Source organism: Danio rerio, chromosome 21 (assembly GCF_052040795.2).
Source record: "Danio rerio strain M-AB ecotype USA chromosome 21, GRCz13ab, whole genome shotgun sequence".
Lineage (NCBI taxonomy): Eukaryota > Metazoa > Chordata > Actinopteri > Cypriniformes > Danionidae > Danio > Danio rerio.
The window spans coordinates 4,918,754-4,940,000 of NC_141041.1; the positions used below are offsets into that span (position 1 = coordinate 4,918,754).

At 35.1% G+C, this 21,247-nt stretch overlaps 3 protein-coding genes and 1 long non-coding RNA gene across 19 annotated transcripts in view; 2 read left to right on the forward strand and 2 right to left on the reverse strand.

Annotated features, from left to right (window-relative positions):
* The window catches only part of rapgef1b (Rap guanine nucleotide exchange factor (GEF) 1b), a 103,460-nt gene extending 92,057 nt beyond the window's left edge, over positions 1 to 11,403 (forward strand). For 15 of the 16 annotated variants that reach the window (XM_087299390.1, XM_087299383.1, XM_087299391.1 and 12 more), the window contains 8 exons: positions 306 to 491; positions 2,142 to 2,226; positions 2,333 to 2,427; positions 3,979 to 4,057; positions 5,382 to 5,483; positions 5,572 to 5,669; positions 7,714 to 7,842; positions 10,572 to 11,403. In XM_087299390.1, the coding sequence (XP_087155516.1) occupies positions 306 to 491; positions 2,142 to 2,226; positions 2,333 to 2,427; positions 3,979 to 4,057; positions 5,382 to 5,483; positions 5,572 to 5,669; positions 7,714 to 7,842; positions 10,572 to 10,722 (925 nt within the window). In that variant the 3' untranslated portion in view covers positions 10,723 to 11,403. 16 annotated transcript variants of the gene reach the window in all.
* cdk5rap2 (CDK5 regulatory subunit associated protein 2) overlaps positions 1 to 21,247 on the reverse strand; it is a 635,428-nt gene that overhangs the window by 244,804 nt on the left and 369,377 nt on the right. The window lies entirely within an intron of this gene.
* Positions 12,299 to 15,068, forward strand: LOC147838708 (uncharacterized). Its single transcript, XR_015519844.1, has 2 exons — positions 12,299 to 14,865; positions 14,963 to 15,068. It is a non-coding gene; the product is annotated as an uncharacterized LOC147838708 (long non-coding RNA).
* The window catches only part of uck1 (uridine-cytidine kinase 1), a 17,590-nt gene continuing 15,571 nt past the window's right edge, over positions 19,229 to 21,247 (reverse strand). Inside the window, 1 exon segment of the mRNA NM_001004666.1 lies at positions 19,229 to 19,536. Within this exon segment, the coding sequence (NP_001004666.1) occupies positions 19,337 to 19,536 (200 nt within the window). The 3' untranslated portion in view covers positions 19,229 to 19,336.

Sequence of the window (21,247 nt, forward strand, 5' to 3'; positions counted from 1 at the left end):
TTCAGACACGCCCTCTGTCAAGCGTTGAGGCTGAAGCCCCATGTGAATCATCACAGTACAAATGGGTTTACTCTCACTATTCATCAGTTTGATCATTTTGACATCATTAAAACAGCAAGACCAACTCTTAATAGCCATGTTAATAATGTCAAAATAATAGCCATGTGTTAATAAAGGCTTTTTTTTTTTTTTTACTTGCTTTTCGAGGGCTTTCGACTTTCCGCTTTTGGATTTCGTTGTTTAAAAAAAAAAAAAAAAAAAAGGTTGCAGCTGGACTCTTTGTGTTTTTTTGTGTTATGTGTCAGTCTGGTGGAGTTGACCGAGGACATCCTGAGGCAGTTGATGGATCTGGTGTTCCGGCTGGTCTGTAACGGTGAACTGAGTCTGGCGAGAGTCCTGCGGAAAAACATCCTGGATAAAGTGGAGCAGAAGAGACTCCTGCAGCACATGCACACACTCAGGCCTCTGGCGGCACTCGGCGTCTCCGCCAGGTAAAGGCCATGCACAGCGGTCAATATGTAAAGAATAAAGTACTTTCAAGAGGTTATCATCACAGAATAAAGACTGACAGGCCTCTCAGCAGCTGGACATGAAGCGCAGCACTGTTGTTTAAGACTGAAGGGCTTTATTCTGAGAAAACAACATACTGATTCTACTTTATCCCACTTAATACACCACTACCTGACACAGACTATAAACATTTACACATAACATTGTTCTGAGCCGTAATAGTTCATTAATTCTTTAAATGCATTACATGACATGGCATGAAGTAAAAATTCATCATCATCATCATCATCAGTATAGTAATACTATAATAGTAATGTACAGTTGAAAGCAGAAGTTTACATACATTGTATAAAAAGGCCCATAACCATTTAAAAAAAGTCAGATGTTAATGTGACTAAGCTTTTTCTCTTTTAGGTAAGTTAGGATTATCACGTTTGTTAATGCTTAATAGCAGAATAATGAGAGAGATGTTTTTTGAGAAATTGTTATAACTTTTCTAGAAAGTCAAGTTTACATACAATAAGATTTTTCTGCCTCTGAAAAAGCTCAGATGATGATGTCAAGGTTTTGGAAGTTTCTGATTGGCTAATTGACAACATTTGAGTTAATTGGAGGCACAACTGTAGAATAGTATTGAAGGAAAACCTCAAACACACTGCTTCCTTGTGTGACAATATGGGAAAATCAACAAGCCAGAATCAACAACAAAGCCAGATTACAATTTGCTAAATTACACTGGGAGAAAGACTCATTTTTGGAGACATGTCCTGTAGGCTGATGGAACTAGGATGGAACTGTTTGGCCATAATGACCAGTGTTACATTTGGAGGACAAAGGGGAAAGCTTACAAGCCTAGGAACACCATCCCAACTGTGAAGTATGGGGGCGGCAGCATCATGTTGTGGTGCTGTTTTGCTGCAGGAGGTACTGGTCCACTTCACAGCATAGATGCCATCATGAGGAAAGAACATTATGTAGAAATACTGAAGCAACATCTCAAGACATCAGCCAGGAAATTAAAACTTGGCCACAAATGGGTCTTCCAAACGGACCATGACCCTAAGCACACTGCCAAATTAGTTAAAATGTGCTTTAAGGAGAACAGATTGAATGTTTTGGAGTGGCCATTACAAAGCCCTGAACTCAATCCTATTGAAAATGTGTGGCCAGAGTTGAAAAAGCTTTTGCGAGCAAGACAGCCAACAAATCTGACTCAGTTACACCAGTTCTGTCAGGAGGAATGGGCCAAAATTCCTGCAAACTATTGTGAGAAGCTTGTGGAAGGATACCCAAAACATTTGACCAAAGTTATACTGTTTAAAAGCAAAGCTAAAAAATACCAAGGAAATGTGTGTAAACTTTAGTCTGTCTAGAAATAAATAAAAAATTCTCTAAAAGATAATTCTCTCATTATTCTGGCATTTAGCAAATGTAAATGGTTTAGGTAATCCTAACGGACCTAAAATAGTAAATGTTTAAAGTGATTTAACGTCAGACATAAAAAAAAAGTGTTATGTTCCTTTTTTTTAGAGTGTATGTAAACTTCTGGTTTCAACTGTACATATTTACTACAGTACGTAGATATACTGTAGTACATAATTGGTGTTTAACTGCTGTCTGTTTCTCCGAAGGCCAGGAACACTGCATGATTTCCGCAGTCATGAGATCGCCGATCAGCTAACGTTGCTGGACGCAGAACTCTTTTACAAGATTGAGGTGATGCACAGGCGCTGCTTTATTTCAAATGGTTTGGGGAAAATGATTTTCACATTTGCATATGTGAAAATGTTCAAGTCATCACTCTTTTCTTTTTTGTCTTCAGATTCCTGAAGTCCTGCTTTGGGCAAAGGAGCAGAACGAAGAGAAAAGTCCAAATCTGACGCAGTTTACAGAGCACTTTAACAACATGAGCTACTGGTGTGTCTATACGAGATTTTGTCCAACACTTGTTTGCTATAATTATTTTTTTATTATTCATTTAATGCGTTAAGAGCAGGACTTTTGTTTTGATATTTTGTCAATATTCAGCTAATATTGGATATTTGACTAATCTGATACTGCAATGCAAATTAAAATTCATTAACCTAAACTAACTTAATATATTCCTGCTCTCTGGGGGTTTGAAGTGCTTATTTAATCTTCATTTGCAAGAGGCTTTAGTTAAAAGTATCTTCTAGATTTATAAATGCGTTTAATTCATTTATTTGCATAATTAGTTGTTGAAAGTAGAACCCTTTATGGGCCATTTCCACTGAGTGGTACAGTACATTAGGTCTGTACGGGTCACCTTAATAAGGCTTTCATTTCCACTGCCAAAAGGGTACCAATGGTACGACAAAGTTTCAGACGACGTCATTCTCGCTCGAGGAAACGTCTACAGTAAAGCTGTACGGGTTGTTTACATCATATGAGAAGCACTTCTCGCAAAACAGATGCTTTATACACATAAATACTTTTGTATTATTGTTCATTACTAACTTTTCTATCTGCAGATTAATGACGGTGCTAAATAGCCTACTGTAACGTCTGCAATTATATTGAATAGATAAATAAATGAACACATACAGATCCTTGCAGTCTTTGATATCTTACCAATTACAGAAAAACTACACACAGCAGACATTTAGTCCTTATTTAGGTTAAAAAACAACACACAATATATAGCTTACAGTCAGTGCAAACCTCTCATCTGCATCTTTAATCTTCTACAGCACATGTAGCCTCTCTCAGAGAGTAATTCCATCATTCCGAGTTCATAATAGTCCAAAAGATGATGATAAACATGGCAGTTTGATCGTGTTTTAGGTTGCTGAAGGAATCATTTGCTCCTTTGTTTTTGTTTTTTCGCACTCTCGTGTTTGTCCGTTTCTGAAAGGATCTGGTGTCGGAAACACTTCAACAATCACGCACACGTTATTGTCATCAGCTCAAGAAGTTCGTTATTTCAAATACACATGCGCACACGAGCGATCGCGAGCTCTCTGGAGAAAGTGAAATAGCTCTAACTTTTAGACGGCCTCGTAAAACAAAAACAGGACATGGCAGATTTTGTTCTTCTTGGCTTTGTGGCTGTTCATTAAAAAAGACGACAAGGTTTGTTTAAGCTCGGGTTGACCTTGGCTCATTATTAAATGTATATATTATTACGGTGTAATGTCTCGGCTGTGTTTTTTAAAAGGGGGCGGTTCCTTTGTTTTTATTCTCCTGGCTTGTTGCACGAGCAAGTGACGATTCTCTGTAAGCCAACAGAGTTCAGCTGCGTGTCTAGCTCCGCCTTTTGGTACACTTTTGTTGTGCTAGCTACCCAAAAAGTGGTACGGTACGGTTCACTTTTAGGTACCTTTTGACCGTGAAAATGGCCATAAAAGCTTACCGTACTGTACAGTACTACTCAGTGGAAGCGGATCATTATTTTTAATATTTATATTTATAACTAATTTTGTTTGTGTAATTCCTCCCATCCACTAGGGTGCGCTCTATAATCATCCAGCAGGAGAAAGCTCAGGACAGAGAGAAGCTACTGCTCAAATTCATCAAAATCATGAAGGTAAGTTAAATTAAAAAGTAAATTAACTTGTGCCTGTATAAAGATTAAACCTTTATGTAGTTCTTTTTTATTTTCAGAGGGGTTGGCTTGAGAAAGCAAGAATCAATTTCTATTCTGTGACTAAAATTTCTGACCACCATAACTTATATATTTTTTAAACTATAATATTTATGGCTTAACTACAAATGCTAATCAAACCTCGAAAAACATCTGATTGGCTTTAGTTGACTTAAAATAACATAATAAATTTAGAAATGTGTTAAAACATGCTAGCAGCTTCTAAAACGTCACATGGTAAAAAGCACTAGCAAAGCACATAATGGCATAATTCTAAAACATGCTAGCCACATGCTAAAACATTAGCAAAATATAAAATAAACAAATACACATGTATACACATATTTCTGTAATAAAACATGTTAGACATGTGACCATTGTTTAAAATAACGTTGTAAACATGTAAGGAGCATGTTGAAACGGGCTAGCAACATTTTAAACCCTATAAGCCACACGTGTAAAAAAAAAAGTGCTAGTAAAATGTTCAAACATAATGACAAAGTTCTAAAACATGCCAGTCACAGGCTAAAACATGCAAGCAATATGAAAATATAATATAAAATAAACAATAAGCAAGCAATGTGCTATTGATGTATTTAAAAACATTTGTGTTAACAGGTTACATTGTTTAAAACATGGTATAAACACATTAGAAGCCACATAAGATATGCTAGCACACATTATAATATAATGGCAAAGTTCAAAAACATGTTAGCCACATGCTAAACTATGTTAGCAACGTGAAAATATAAAGTAATAACTGTACAAGCGATGTGCAGTTGGTAAATTACAACGCATTAACATGTTATCATTGTTTAAAAATGTCAACAACACATTAAAATATGCTAGCAACAGTTTAAAACATGCGAGGCAAATATAAAATGCTGCAAACATTAAAATATAATGGCAAAAGCTCAAAAACATGCTAGCCACATGCTAAAATACATTAGGCACTAGTTGAAAAATAGTAGCAAAGCGTTAATGGCAAAGTTCTAAAACATGCTAGCTATATGCTAAAACATGTAAACAAACTAAAATATAAAAAGAAACATACAATTTTTTATTAATGTATTAAAACAAATTAACTCTGTTAACATGTTAGTATTGTTTAAAAACATTCTAGTAATCTGTTAAAGCATGTTAGCAATGCTAGTACATAGCTTCAATGAATACGGCTAATTCACATCTATAACTTTCTCTAAGATTTCTATCAGATTTCTCTTAATACATTCAAAAAAGTTTTCTAACGTCTTGATGTGATTTGTAGCACTTGCGTAAGCTGAATAACTTCAACTCTTACCTGGCGATTCTCTCGGCTCTGGACTCTGCACCGATCAGACGGCTGGAGTGGCAGAAACAGACGTCTGAGGTCAGTCACATATCACCGCTAATGCTAACATGACCATTGATCAGAGAATACAGAAAGACTGTATGCTGTATTATGTGTTCCTCCGCAGGGTTTGGAGGAATACTGCACTCTCATCGACAGCTCTTCGTCATTCAGAGCATACAGAGCAGCGTTGGCGGAAGTTGAGCCTCCATGTATACCTTACCTGTAAGTCTGTGTGTGGGTGGATATCATAACATCTTAAAACCAGAACAAATGAGCTGAAATGTAATACCAACTGAAGCAAATAAGTCATTTCATTTTTTGCAGCCTCATCCTGCTTACCGCAGGAATATCTGGTGTAATTAGAACGTTTTGACGTAATTTAGTCTAATTATAATTGAGTCTTAGTATATGTGTGTGCATATATATATATATATATATATATATATATATATATATATATATATATATATATATAATCAACATTTGAAGTTAATCAAAAATGTTTTTAAAATTGTCCCAAGACAAATATAAGTGTCATATGGCTAATGTGTGTGTGTGTATGTATATATATATATATATATATATATATATTGTATGTGTGAATGTACAGTGCATTCAGAAGGTATTCATAGCGCTTCACTTTTTCCACATTTTTATTTACGTTACAGCCTTATTCCAAAATTGATTAAATTCATTTATTTCCTCAAAATTCGATACACAATCCCCCATAATGACAATGAGAAAAAGAGTTTTTGAAATTGCTACAAATTTATTAAAAATTAAAAACCTGCAAAATCACATGTACATCAGTGATCACAGCCTTTGCTCAATGCTTTGTTGATGCACCTTTGGCCGCGATTACAGCCTCAAGTGTTTTTGAATGTGATGCCACAAGCTTGACACACCTGTCTTTGGGAATTTTTGCCCATTCCTCTTTGCAGTACCTCTCAATCTCTATCAGTTTGGATGGTAAGCAACGGTGTACAGCCATTTTCAGATCTCTCCAGGGGTGTTCAATAGGATTTAGATCTGGGCTCTGGCTGGGCCACTCAAGGACTTTCACCGAGTTGTTGTGAAGCCACTCTATTAATATTTTGACAGTATGCTTTGGGTTATTGTCCTGCTGGAAGATAAACCGTCTCCCCAGTCTGAGGTCAAGAGCACTCTGAAGCAGGTTTTCATTCAGGATGTCTCTGTACATTGCTGCATTCATATTTCCCTCTATCCTGACTAGTCTTCCAATTCCTGCTGCTAAAAAACATTCCCACAGCATGATGCTGCCACCACCATGCTTCACTGTAGGGATGGTATTAACCTGGTGATGAGCCGCGCCTGGTTTTCTCCAAATGTAACGCCTGGCATTCACTCCAAAGAGTTCAATTTTAGTCTCATCAGACTAGAGAATTTAGTTTCTTATGGTCTGAGAGTCTATCAGATGCCTTTTGGCAAATTCCAGGTGACGAGTGGCTTCCGTCTGGCCACTCTACCATACAGGCCTGATTGGTGGATTGCTGCACAAATGGTTGTCCTCCTGTAAGGTTCTCCTCTCTCCACAGAAGAACGCTGGAGCTTAGACAGAGTGACCATTGAGTTATTAATCACCTCCCTGATTAAGGCTCTTCTCCCCCGATCACTCAGCTTAGATGGCCGGCCAGCTCTAGGAAGAGTCCTGGTGGTTCCAAACATCTTCCACTTATGGATGATGGAGGCCGCTGTGCTCATTGGATCTTTCAGAGCAGCAGAAATTTTTCTGTAACCTTCCCCTGCCTCCACCCCACAATCCTGTCTTAGAGGTCTACAGACATTTCCTTTGTCTTCATGCTTGGTTTGTGCTTTGACATGCACTGTCAACCCTGGGACCTTATATAGACAGGTGTACGCCTTTTCAAATCATGTCCAATCAACTGAAACATCTCAAGAATGATCAGTGGAAACAGAATGTACCGGAGCTCAATATAGAGCTTTTGAAAGGCTGTGAATATTGATGTACATATGAATTTTCAGGTTTTTTTTATTTGTAATAAATTTGCAACATTTTCAAAAACTTTTTTTCACATTATTTTTCACATAATTTTGTCATTATGGGGTATTGTGTGTCGAATTCAGAGGAAATAAATGAATTAAATCCATTTTGGAATAAGGCTGTAACGTAAAAAAATGTGTAAAAAGTGAAGCGCTATGAGTACTTTCGGGATGCACTGTACATATCTCATGTGTGTGCTATAATAATCACGTTGATTTGAGTTAATATTGTTTCCTGTTGCAGCGGTTTGATCCTGCAGGATCTGACGTTTGTTCATCTGGGAAACCCGGATTTTATAGAGGGGAAAGTGAATTTCTCCAAGCGCTGGCAGCAGTTCAACATTCTGGACAGCATGAGACGCTTCCAGCAAGTGTGAGTGATTGACTGACCTCAGATCAGCAGATTACAGTACACTCGATTCCTGGCGATAAAGCTGATTTATTATACAGCAATAAACCATGAAGCGAGCAAATCAAACACACGTCTTTATGAAGAGAAAACCTGTTAAGCTTTGAAATAGTTTAGATGCAAGTTATTATTATAAGATACATTAAGAACTATATCAATTAATATATTTATGAGAAAATGAGGATTGTGAAGATTGAAACAAACTGAAATTGTGATACTATTGTTAGATAAACCCTTTATTATGACAGAAAAATACAAAGGATGTCTTAGTTATGACTAGGGATGCCACGGTTCTCAATATAATATTGAACCGTTCGGTACGACCTCCACTGTTCAATATGTACTTGTGAATTGCGGTTTTCTCGGTTTTGAATTTAAATGATTCATGTGCGTTTCATATCTCCCCGAATTGACTGTGTGTGCCTCTAAATCAGGGGTGGGCAAACTCGGTCCTGGAGGACCGGTGTCCTGCATAGTTTAGCTCCAACTCTAATCAAAAACACCTGAACATGCCAATCAGTGTCTTCAAGATCACTAGAAATCTATAAGCAGGTGTGTTTGATGAGAGTTGGAGTAAAACTGTGCAGGACACCGGCCCTCCAGGACTGAGGCTGCGTCCGAAACCGCCTACTACTCAGTAGGTACTGCATTTGAATTTAAACGTACTACTCGGCCGTTAGAAAAGTGTGTTCTATACAGTATGAATGTGAAAAGTATGAATGGACTTCGGACGTACTACATCCACCATTTTCTCATGGTCACGTGACCGACCTGCGTCAGTTGCGTCGCCTCACTTCCATTCATGAATTCTCTCACGGGGCATTATGGGATAGCGCAGCGTGCATGGTATGCGCACTTCACAATCTCGCCGGAAGTAGTAAGTCATCCGGGAACTTCTCGCCTACTGATTTTCGAATTCTATGATTTCGGACATACTACTCGGTTCGCATACTGGTTTTAGCGTACTATATAGTATGGAAGTATGCGGTTTTGGACGCAGCCTGAGTTTGCCCATTCCTGCTCTAAATCCATGAGCTGAGATGAGGATACTCCTCCCCGCGAGTAAATATCCAATCACTATGCTCTAAATTTGGGGCGCTTGACCATCATTCCACACTTTAACATTGCTAGCGGCTGTGAAGTGAGGCTGAGGCAACAGTACGAGAAAGCGCCGGCGTCTTTCAAATCTGCGGTGTGAGAACGTTTCGGTTTTGTCGGTAAGCATAATGCCAATAAAAGAAAAAATCGTGAACAAAAAATAACTGTGTGCAAGTATTGTTTTACACGTATAACCATGACTGCACATTTGCAGCGCCATCACCCAGCATTATCACTGTCTGAAGGCAGGATAGCAGAGAAAGTAAGAAAGTCCTCCAAACAGCAACAATCTCTCGCTGAATCTTTCAAGCAAACATACCACACTGGTTACGAGAGACACATAAAAATAAGAAAGGCAGTGCGGCTGTTTATTGCTAAAGATTTGCAGCAGTTTTCGGTGATGGGAGACGTGGGCTTTTGTCATCTTATAAAAGCACTCGATCCGCGTTACAGACTACTGTCTCGTATTTTTCAGCACTGAGATAATTAGGATGGTTTATTTATGTTTACTGAAGTATAAATATGTTTATTTGAACTAGCCAATTTATCTTTATTAACTTCACATGTATGTTTATTTTCAAAATGTGGGATTTTATGTGTTCCCCAGTTAGTACACTATAGCCCCTTTCACACATACGGACCTTTCCGGAAAATTGCCGGCAATTTTCCGGAAAGGTTGTATGTGTGAACAGGTCCTTTTTGAAAATACCGGTAAATTCGTTCTGGCTATTTTCCGGAAAGAGAAGTTGTAACATTACCGGCAATTTGCCGGAATGCTGCGCTGTGTAAATGCAGAAGAAAGATTGCCGTAATAAGTGCGTGCACGTCTAGAACGTGCTGACGTAAGACGTCTGCTTTAGCCAATCAGAACAGTCAGACGCATTTACGGCCGCGCGGTTTGTGAGAATAAAAGCCTTTGAATATTTTTCCAGACACATTTAGCTGCTAGAAGTTAGTCAGATAACGTTTATATGTTCTTCTTAATGCCAACTGTGTAAATAATCATCGATAAGATGCTTATGATAAGCCGTTGTTTGTTTACCTTCAAGCTTTGCGTGTGCCCATGGAACAGCCTGTGAGCGCCTGCACACGCACATATTATGAACATCTCGACATGCGAAAGTGATCCTGCGAAAGTTGTTCACAATATTGATCATCCACAGAGTTTGTAATTTAGTCAAATGTTTACAAATACAAGCGCAGCCGTTTAAAGCTCATTTGTGGTGAATGATGTCAGAGTTTACCGGTATTTTGGAATGGATGTGTGAATGCTCTTTTCCGGAAAATTTCCGTAACGTCCTCGCTTGTGTGAACAGCGCTTTTTTGAATATACCGGTAAAGTCGTTCCGGAAATTTTCCAGATATTTACTGGTATCACTGTGTGAAAGAGGCTTATGAGTAATAATGAGAAACCGACGTGTCATGCAGTTTTGATTTTACTGATTTTGATCCCGCCCTGATAATTTTTTTAAACCCAGAAGCTGAAATTAGCTGACAAAAGCTCTAAATTATCCAGTTTTTAGTACATCAGCTGCCAGTTTTACCAATTAACAAATAGCTTTAATTATTAACATTCATCCCGCCTTTCTTTGCAGACACTACGACCTGAAGCGAAACGACGACATCGTCTCGTTCTTCAACGACTTTAGCGATCACCTGGCGGAGGAGGCATTATGGGAACTCTCGCTCAAGATCAAACCCCGAAACATCTCGCGGCGCAGGACGGAGCGAGAGGAGAAGACCTAGAACCTGGATCTAGACCATTCACGGTGAGACCCGAACCTCCTGCAGATCCTTGGGAGCCCGCACAAAGCCGTTTTCAGTTCTTTATGCGATCCTGAAGGCGATTTTGCACCAGTAAACCGAGACATTGACAGTATTTTCCCTGGAGAGATGACTATAAACTCAAAAGCGGGATAAACTCAGTATAAACATACACTCACGGAGGACCTGAACGCTGTGATATAAAGCTAAATCTTCTGTTTGCGTGTGTGTGCAGAAAGACACTCTGAGAGGATTTATTTGATATTAAAACACTGTGCCTGATGTTTATTTGTCCGCTCGGACGTAACGTTCGGCCTTGCGAGGTCATTAAACCTACGATTCGCCCTTTTAAAACTGTGCAAAGCGTATGATTGGGAAACGGGCGGACATGTGCAATCTATAAGCGTTTTATAAGGAATATTCACTGATTGGTTAAAAAGAGAGTGCGTTTGGACTGATTTATGGACTATATGGTATATATTGATTCAATAATGTAAGAATAAACCAGATGTTTGGACTCGTTTGGGGTTTTTTTCGTGTCGTTTTGCTATTGTTTTGTGTACAACCCTTATTGTAATTGTTTCCCATCGCAATGCTGACAGCCCCTCCATCCAGATCTGTCAAAGACATGCTATTTTTTAATAAACAGACAGACTTGTTTTATATGTGCAATTTGCATTTTGGACTTTTTACGTGTAGCTAATATGTAGCTATGGAAAATATTAAACGCCATTTGGAAAATGCCGATTTCGCTGGATTTATATAATATATAGTTGTGATTTTTGTTTTATTCTGTAAACTACTGCTGACGTTTCTTCCGAATTTAAAATAAAAATATCGTCATTTTGGAGCTTTAATTTCTTTTTATTTTATTTTTTGCATAAAATGACATCAGAATAACTCATATAAAATTTTTGACCATACAAATTTGCTAAATTGTACCTTTAAAAATTGCTACATCACTTTAACATTTCAATGTATTAAATTGCCATAATGTTTTTAAATAATCAACGGTCTTCCGTAATATTATACTAAATGTCATCACTTTCAGCTTTTGAAAATGTCGATAAAAGTCCCTTTTCAACATTAAAAGAAGAGAGATCAAGGTCTTATAATCCAATTCAAACATTAATTAATAATATAAATATTAATATAAATAATTATTGTCATTTTATGCAAACAATAAAATAAAATAATCAGGATTATTTGATAAATATTAAGTTCAGAAGAACAAAAATGGAATATTTTGTAACATTTAATTAACATTCCTCTATAATACACTCATGAAAACTGTCAGTTCTGCCAATTTAGTTTCATTTAATCCCTCTTTAAGCAATGCAAGTATGAATTTCTTCTAAAAATATAATTTTATGCACCTTTTGAACAGCGCTCTATTAGTAAAAAAGCTAAACAATAATGAATAAAAAATGTCAAATTTAGCAAATTTGTATGGTCGAATTATTAATATAACTAGTTTTTGTGTTACTTTATGCAAAAAACAAAAGAAAAAAATACAAATCTGGATTATTTGATAAATATAAAGTTTAGAAGAACAAAAATTGAATATTTTGTAACATTTAAAATGATAATATCTATAATACACTCATAAACGCTATAAATACTGCCAATTTAGATTCATTTAATCCCCCTTTAAGCAATGCAAGTATGAATTTTTCAACATCGATAATTTTACACTCCTTTTGAACAGCGTTCTATTAGAAAAAAGCTAAACAATAATAACAATAATGTAAAATTTAGCAAATATGTATAATCAAAATCAAAAAAGATAAGAAATAAATAAAATCTGGATTATTTGATAAATATTAAGTTCAGAAGAACAGAAATGGAATCCTTTGTAACATTTATAATTATCATATCTATAATGCAATCATAAACACTATCAATTCTGCCAATTTAAATTCATTTAACCCCTTTTTAAACGATGCAAGTATGAATTTCTTTAAAAAAAAAATGATTTTTTACACTGAAATATGACTAAATTAACTGTTTTCCATATTTTGTGATTCATTTAGTTTTTTTCTTCATTTATTTATGCTTTGGAATTACATTATGAGACCTCTTTTGATGTTGAAATGTGACTTTTATTGATATTTTGAAAAGCTGATAATCGTGATAGTTTAATATTATGTAATCCTGTTGATTATTTCAAAATAAAATGATGGTAATTATAGTGAGATGTTGAAGTAACACTAACTTAAAATTGACAAAAACAAAGCAATAACAACAAAGTCATAATTATAATTACAAGTCAAGTAGAGGTCAAGTAGAAATTAAGGTCAAGTAGAAATTCTGACACATTTAGTAGTTCAGTAGTTAATGACATCACAAGTTCACTTTTGAGATTAAAAAAAACGATTTATACAGATATTATTATTAAATATTATTGTTTTGCTTTCTTTCCTAATAGAGCGCTGTTCAAAAAGTGTTTAAAATGATTGGCGATGAGAAATTCATGCTTGCATTGCTTAAAGAGGGATTAAATGAATCTTAAGTTGTCGTCATAGTGTTTATGACCGCATTATAGATATTATAATTTTTAATGTTACAAAATATTCCATTTCTGTTTGTCTGAACTTAGTACTGTGAAATAATCCATTTTTTTTTGTTTTTCTTAAAAAATTTTTAAAAATATATAAATATTCAAGCATACAAATTTGCTATATTCTATAAAAAGTGCATAAAAAGTATAAAGTTATTGTTATTGTTTAGCTTTTTTCTAATAGAGGGCTGTTCAAAAGGTGCATAAAATGATATATTTTAAGGAATTCATATTTGCAATGTTTATAGAGGGATTAAATGAATCTAAATTGCTAGCATTTATAGCGTTTATGAGTGCATTATAAAAATTATCATTATAAAATTAATTATAAAAGGATTCCATTTCTGTTCTTCTGAACTTAACATTTATCAAATAATCCAGATTATTTTTCTTTTTACTTTTTTTTTTTTTTTCATAAAATGACACAATTTATTGATAAACTTTTTTCGATCATGCAAATTTGCCACATTTTACATTATTATTATTATTTAGCTTTTTTCTAATAGGGCGCTGTTCAAAAGATGCATAAAATGATTGGCGATGAGAAATTCATACTTGCATTGCTTAAAGGTGGATTAATTTAATCCAAGTTGTCAGTATTTATAGTGTTTATGAGTGCATTACAGATATTATAATTCTAAATGTTACAAAAATTTTCCATTTCTGTTTTTCTGAACTGAATATCGATCAAATAAACCAGATTTTATTTCTGTATATTGTTTGTAAAAAATCCCTTATATAATTCATATAAAAATCTCGACCATGCAAATTTACTAAATCTTACATTTAAAAAGTGCCACATTATTACTATTATTGTTTAGCTTTTTTCTAAACGAGCGCTGTTCAAAAGGTGCATAAAATAAAAGAAATTCATACGTTCATTGCTTAAAGGTGGATTAATTAAATCTAAATTGGCAGCATTTATAGTGTTTATTTACCCTTTATGACCACATTATAGATATTATGATTTTAAATGTTTAATATTTATCAAATATTTTTTTTTCTTTTTGTTATATTTTCCATGAAATTACACACAAATAATTATATAAATCTGTCGAAACTGTAAAACCAACGTTAAAGAATAAAATATGGCTCCTCTGTAAATGTCAATGTTTATGTGTAATTTGGAGGAAAACGTATTATCATTATAATCCAGAGAAAGTTTACAAGTGGCCTCTTAATATTTTTCATATATAAAATGCTTGATTTTCAAAATGCAAAACCCTTTATAGCCTTGTTTCTTCCTCCCATATTAATTTATAAACCCATTTTGTATTGTTTTGGTGTTTGGATTGATGCATAAAACTGACCCGAGCGTTTATTGGATCAAATGATGATGTCACAGAGGGGCGGGGCTTGTGTTCTTGATTCTTTTGCGATGTGTATGATATGACCTGTATAAATGTACGTGTACAGTCATGATGTATAATCTCTAATCATGCAGAGGGCAGTTATGAGGACATATATTTTCAAAGCAAACCAGACATGCACTAAAATAACTAACAATATACAGCAAAAACAAACACAAGGACTGAATATGCTGTGATCTCTGGCCGTCAGAGAGAGTGTGTGTGTGTGTGTGTGTGTGTGTGTGTGTGTGTGTGTGTGTGTGTGTGTGAATGTGGTTTTTCTACAGAATGTCGTTATTGACTTGGGAGAAAGTGTGTGTGTGTGTGTGATAATGTTTACCGTCTCCTGGAAATTGTTTTTTCCTGTTACACCTAATAGCATCCTGTATATTCTACCACCAATAAAACTGCTCTCTTTGTATTGTTTGTATTTTTCCAATGCTAAATTTGACATGTTTAAATAGCACCACATTATTATTATCGTATAGCTTTTTCTAATAGACCACTGTTCAAAAGGTGTATAAAATTCATACTTTTATTGTTTAAAGGGGAATTAAATTAATCTAAATTGGCAGTATTTATATAGTATAATACACTACCTGACTAAAGTCTTGTCGTCTATCCAAGTTTTAGGAACAACTATTAATACCTTGACTTCTAGTTGACCATTTGGTATCAGAAGTGGCTTATATGAAAGGCAAAAGCCTCTAGATTACGCTTATTTGACCAAAATAAAATATGATCAGGCCTTGATTTTTACTTATTTCATTAGGACAGTAAGGTCTGACTTTGCTTAGACAAAAGTCTTGTGACTGAACAGAAATAATGTCCAGTATAGAATATAAAGTCATGATGCAGTGGCATCTGGAATGGCAAAGAAAGCGTTCCTGCAGGACTCCCAGAGTTCATCAATATTCTTTGGGTTCATCTTTAATGCCTCCTCTGTCTTACCCCAGACTTGCTCAATAATGTTCATGTCTGGTGACTGGGCTGGCCAATCCTGGAGCACCTTCTTTGCATTCAAGAAATTTGTTGTGGAGGCTGAAGTATGAGAAGGAGCGCTATCCTGCTGAAGAATTCACCCTCTCCTGTGGTTTGTAATGTAATGGGCAGCACAAATGTCTTGATACCTCAGGCTGTTGATGTTGATCATCCACTCTGCAGATCTCTCACACGCCCCCATACTGAATGTAACCCCAAACCATGATTTTTCCTTCAACTTGACTGATTTCTGTGAGAATCTTGGGTCCATGTGGATTCCAGTAGGTCTTCTGCAGTATTTGTGATGATTGGGATTGATCATCGATCATCATCGATCATCATCGCAGATCAACAGATGATTCATCAGAAAAATCCACCTTCTGCCACTTTTCCAAATGATCAACTAAAAGTCAAGGTTTTATTTGTTGCTCTTACAACTGTGATCGACGACAAGACTTATGTCAGGTAGGGTATATTCTTATATATTGTTTTAAACTGCTAAAATGTCTATAAAAGTCACTTTGTTAAACTGAGAGTTAAGTCACTAGAGTTAAATTTTCAACCTCAAACTCCACACAGCAGAGATTAATGTCTCGTAATTCATATCTGTAAGAAACAAAATCACGACATACAGAACCAAAACGTTTTACAATATTATTGAACACACTGTATTTTTGAAAATCCTAGTCTTCAAAAACATTAATACAATACTAAATGAATGCTAGAATTGTTCATTACCTATGCAAATCCCCTTCATATGTGCATCCTTTTTTTGAACTCTGCTTTACGAATGAATGTGCAAATTAAATTGTGGGGTTTATTTAGTTATTAATTGTGACGCTATTTATCAGACATAACATATAAAGGCAAACAATCATCAAGTCACATAAGTATGTTATTTTAATGTTTAAAAAAAGTGTACAAGAAAAATGCAAAAATCTATCTTTAAATATTCACAGTTCGGATCAAACTTCACACTGTAGAGTAACGACATAAATTAAACAAAGGTGGAAGATTAAAACGTAAACAGACACCAGTGATGGCAAGATTTAAAAATTTAAATATCACATTAATCCATTTAAATATATATACTTCAACCTTTAGTTCTTATCCAGACCAAACTGATCTCGACAAGGCAAGAACCTTATTAAAACCTTAAACTCTCGTCTTCGTGATAAATATAGCTACTCTATTTTTCAATCTCATGTTTTATGGTGAGAAGGCTGTGAAAATGGTACCATTTTGTGCCGATTGTTATTATATGCTGAATTTTAGCACAGATGAATGTGATTATGTAAATGATGACGTATTGAAAGTTTAATGTAACCTTTTTTTTGTATTAAATTGTGTAAATTAAAATTAAAAATGCATCCATTTCGCAAACATCACTCACGATAGAAATATTTCGCAAACTGTAATGGAAATGTTTTTTTCTCACACTGGCGGGTCTTGTGCCATACGTCAAGAAGTCAAAAGATCCTTCTTTAAAGACAGTATACATACGTGTGTGTGTGTGTGTGTGTGTGTGTGTGTGTATGTGTATATATATATATATATATATATATATATATATATATATACATACATATATATATATATATATATATATATACACATATATATACATATACATGCATACATACATATATATACATATACATACATACATATACATACATACAACGTATACTTAAGAGCGCTATAAATTGTACCACTGTGTTGACTGCGACTGACCGTTATTATATGCAGAATTTAACCACAGATGAACGTTATTTATGTATAGAACATCGACAGTTTACAGATAGCTACAAGTTCATTCAATTGTGCAAATTGAAACTGCAAACTGAAAATACGCCTCATGTAAACATGTCCAATTCACAAAAACACCTACATAGTGCAAACTTTTTTAACGCACACTATTGAAATATTTAACAAACTGTAATAAAAACATTTTTTGTATTGCAGATCATGTGACATACGCTAAGATGTCATAAGATCATTCTTTAAAAATGGCATGGTATGTGAATGATGATATACAATATATAGGTAAGAAGGCCATGATTGCTACTGATTTATGCGAATGATGAAAGATATTATAGGACGTTGAGTGTAAAAGTAGCCATTTGTCCATTAAATTGTGCAAATTAAAATTGTGAACTGAAAATACGCCTTATGGAAACGTGTCCATTTCACAAAAACACCGACATAGTGCAAAAAAAATTTTTTTACACACAGAATTGAAATATATCGCAAACTGCAATGGAAATGTTTTCTTCCCCATATTAACAGGTCTTGGGAATACGTCGAGAAGTCGTAAGATCATATTTTAAAGACAGTTTGGTGTGTATATAATGATGTATAATGTATCTGTAAGAAGGCGAAGATTACTATGAACGTATTTTATGCTAAATTTTGAACGTCATTATTGAGTAAATCATGACAGATATTGCAGAAAGTTTGGTGGAAATGTAATTTTGCCATTCATTTGCGCAAATTAAAACTGCGAACTGAAAATACACCTTATGGAAACGTGTCCATTTCACGAAGGCACCTACATAGCGCAAAAGTTTCATTTTTTACGCGCACAATTGAAATGTTTTACAAACTGCAATGCAAAAAAGTTTTTCCCACAATGACAGGTCTTGGGGCATACGTCAAGAAGTCGTAAGATCATTCTCTATAGACGGTTTGGTATGTATATGGTGATGTATAACGTATAGGTAAGAAGGCTTTGATTGCAACTGACTATTATTTTATGCGAAATTTTGAATGTTATTATTATGTAAATGATGACAGATATTGCACGTCGTTAAGTGTAAATGTAGTAATTTGTCCATTTAAACTAAAAATACACCTTATGGAAACGTGTCCAGTTGCCGAAAACACCTACATAGTGCAAAAGTTTATTTTGTTTGTTTGTTTTTTTCCACACAGAATTTAAATATTTTGGAAACTGCAATAGAAACGTTTTTTCCTACATTGACAGATCTTGGGACATACGTCGTGAAGTCGTACGATCATTCTGTAAAGACGGTTTGGTATGTATATGATGATGTATAACGTATAGGTAACAATGATGTGATGGCTATGAACTTATTTTATGCAAAATTTTGAACGTCATTATTATGTAAATGATGACTGATAGTGCAGGATGTTGATAGTAAATAAAGCTGTTTTTTCATTCAATTGTGCAAATTAAAATTGCGAACTGAAAATACGCCTTATGGAAACGTGTCCGTTTCACAAAAACACCGACATAAGATTTCTTTTATGCACAAAATAGAAATAATTCGCGAACTGCAATGGAAACGTTTTTTTCCCCCCACATTTACAGGTCTTGTGGCATAAGGTCGTCATGAGAAATCATTGGAATATTCAAGACAGTTTGGTACATATTTGATGATATATGAGTAAGAAGGATGTGATTGCTACTGGCTGTTGTTTTATGCAAAATTATGAATGTGATTATTATGCAAATGATGACAGATATTGTTGGTCGTTAAGAATTAGGTGTTTCCATTAAATTGCGAACTGAAAGTGACATCCATTTTGCCAAAAAAGTTATAATAATAGTGGCTTTTATGTATATTTTTTTATATTTTATAAGTAATAGTGAATGAGGGTATAGGGGCGATTTGGGCTACAGCCATTGTGTTGGAAGCATGCGGTGATTGAGGTGTGTGTGATGTACAGGCTCTACATTGTGTCAGTGTGGTCGTGTGCTGGGCTCCAGTAATGGACGCTTTGTAAGGTTGCTGCTGCTTCCACTCGGGTTTTCACCATGTTCGGCCACACCCCTCTTTAGACTCCGCCCATGGTTGTGGCCATTGACCGAACCCCTCTGCCACTTGCAGATGTCACCATTTAGGATGTCCTGAATATGCTGGACGATCAGATTTATTGCCACTGTGAATTAAAAGAGGATAAACATAGCATTAAATAATTTGCATAGAAAACGTATTTTTATGATTTTTCTGTTTTGTTTTTTAGTCTAATGGTTACCTGGGTGGTATTTCTTTAATTAAAACTGCATTATATTGTGAAATATTATTATATTGCAAAATATATACTTCAAGCATCATTATTCATTTGATGAAAGCTGAATTTACCTCATCTTTAGTGACATGCTGGGGCTTTCCCCCCCTGATCTCACACTGCCCTACATCAAGGATAGTCTGAGAGGGGCTTTTTTTCACCTCCTTTTTCCCTAATGTATATTATTTCCTCTTTTTAAAAGCTACCTCTCATCTGACCTGTCTTCCCCTGAAATGTGTGATGTCTGTGTATGGTCGGAGGGGTCCAATTTCGCTACATGTAAAAGTGTATGTGACATATAAAGGCTTTTCATCATCATCATCGCATGATTTTTCAGAGAACATTGTATTCTGATACTAGTTATGCTGGAATTTTTATAAGAGTCAGATATTAGTTTATTTATTCCCCCTCTTTTCTTTATTTTAAGAAATAATACTTTTTTTTTTGCAAAGACGCAGTAAATTGATCAAATGTGACACTCAAAATATTATAAATAGTTTAATAAGATTTTATTTCAAATATTGTTTTTCTGAACTATAAGTTTATCTATGGTTCCCCCCAGAATATTAAGCAGCTTTCATGATAATGAGCAGAATTTGCTAAGTTTTTGCCGAATTTTCTTGATCATTAAGATCAGAATATTGCAATGTTTTTTTTCAATGATCATGTGACACTGAATACTAGGGTTGTAATGATTCATCGCGAGTTGGTTGAAAAACAGTTAAAATATGTGACCATTTAAAACAATTTACATCATTTATGTTGAATGAATCGCAATACAAGAGGGGGTGCTGTGTTTACAGGCGCATGCTCGCTTTACCTGCACATGAGTAGCGAGCAAGGGTAAAGCGGCAGAGTAAAATGACAAGAGTGAAGTGCACCAGACAAACACAATCTGTGTGTATTTACTTACACTAACAGAACAATGAGTATGATGCACAAAAACCATCAGCACAGTGAAAAACTACTGACACAGACGTCTATACGGGAAAAAAAAACTAAAACTAAATTAATAAGGCAAGTGGACCGGATGGCTTTGCTTGCTTTGAGTGCTGCGGAGATCACATGGTGCATTAATGTGTTCATAGTGAAAGTGCGACAATGTTTTTCAGACTGAAAGAGAAAGTTGTTCTGTTGGAGAAGCAGATATTAGACTATTTTTTAGTTTATGCATATTTTAATAACTTGCTAATTATATTTAAGGATGTTCAAGATTGTTTCGTCTTGTGTGTATCACACTGATACTATTACTAAGTCTTCACCTTCATAATAATGTTCAACTCCCGTCTCTATCCTACTATTTAATTAATAATTGTATAATCAGTATTTTATGCCAGTGGCCAGTCCCTAGATCAGAGGGCCTGTTGATCACCTTTGTACACACTGCCCTCTCCAAACCAGCCATCTCAGTCCCAAATGCAAGAGTTTTTTTCATCAGCAGGGGACATTGTAAATGTGCAAAGACCTCAGCTTATGCAAGACAACATAGATAATCCGATATTTCTTTTTAAAAATGTAAAGTCTCAGCACAGTCACAGTTTTAGTTTGTTTATATTAATGAGTCTTCGTTCATTTCTATTAT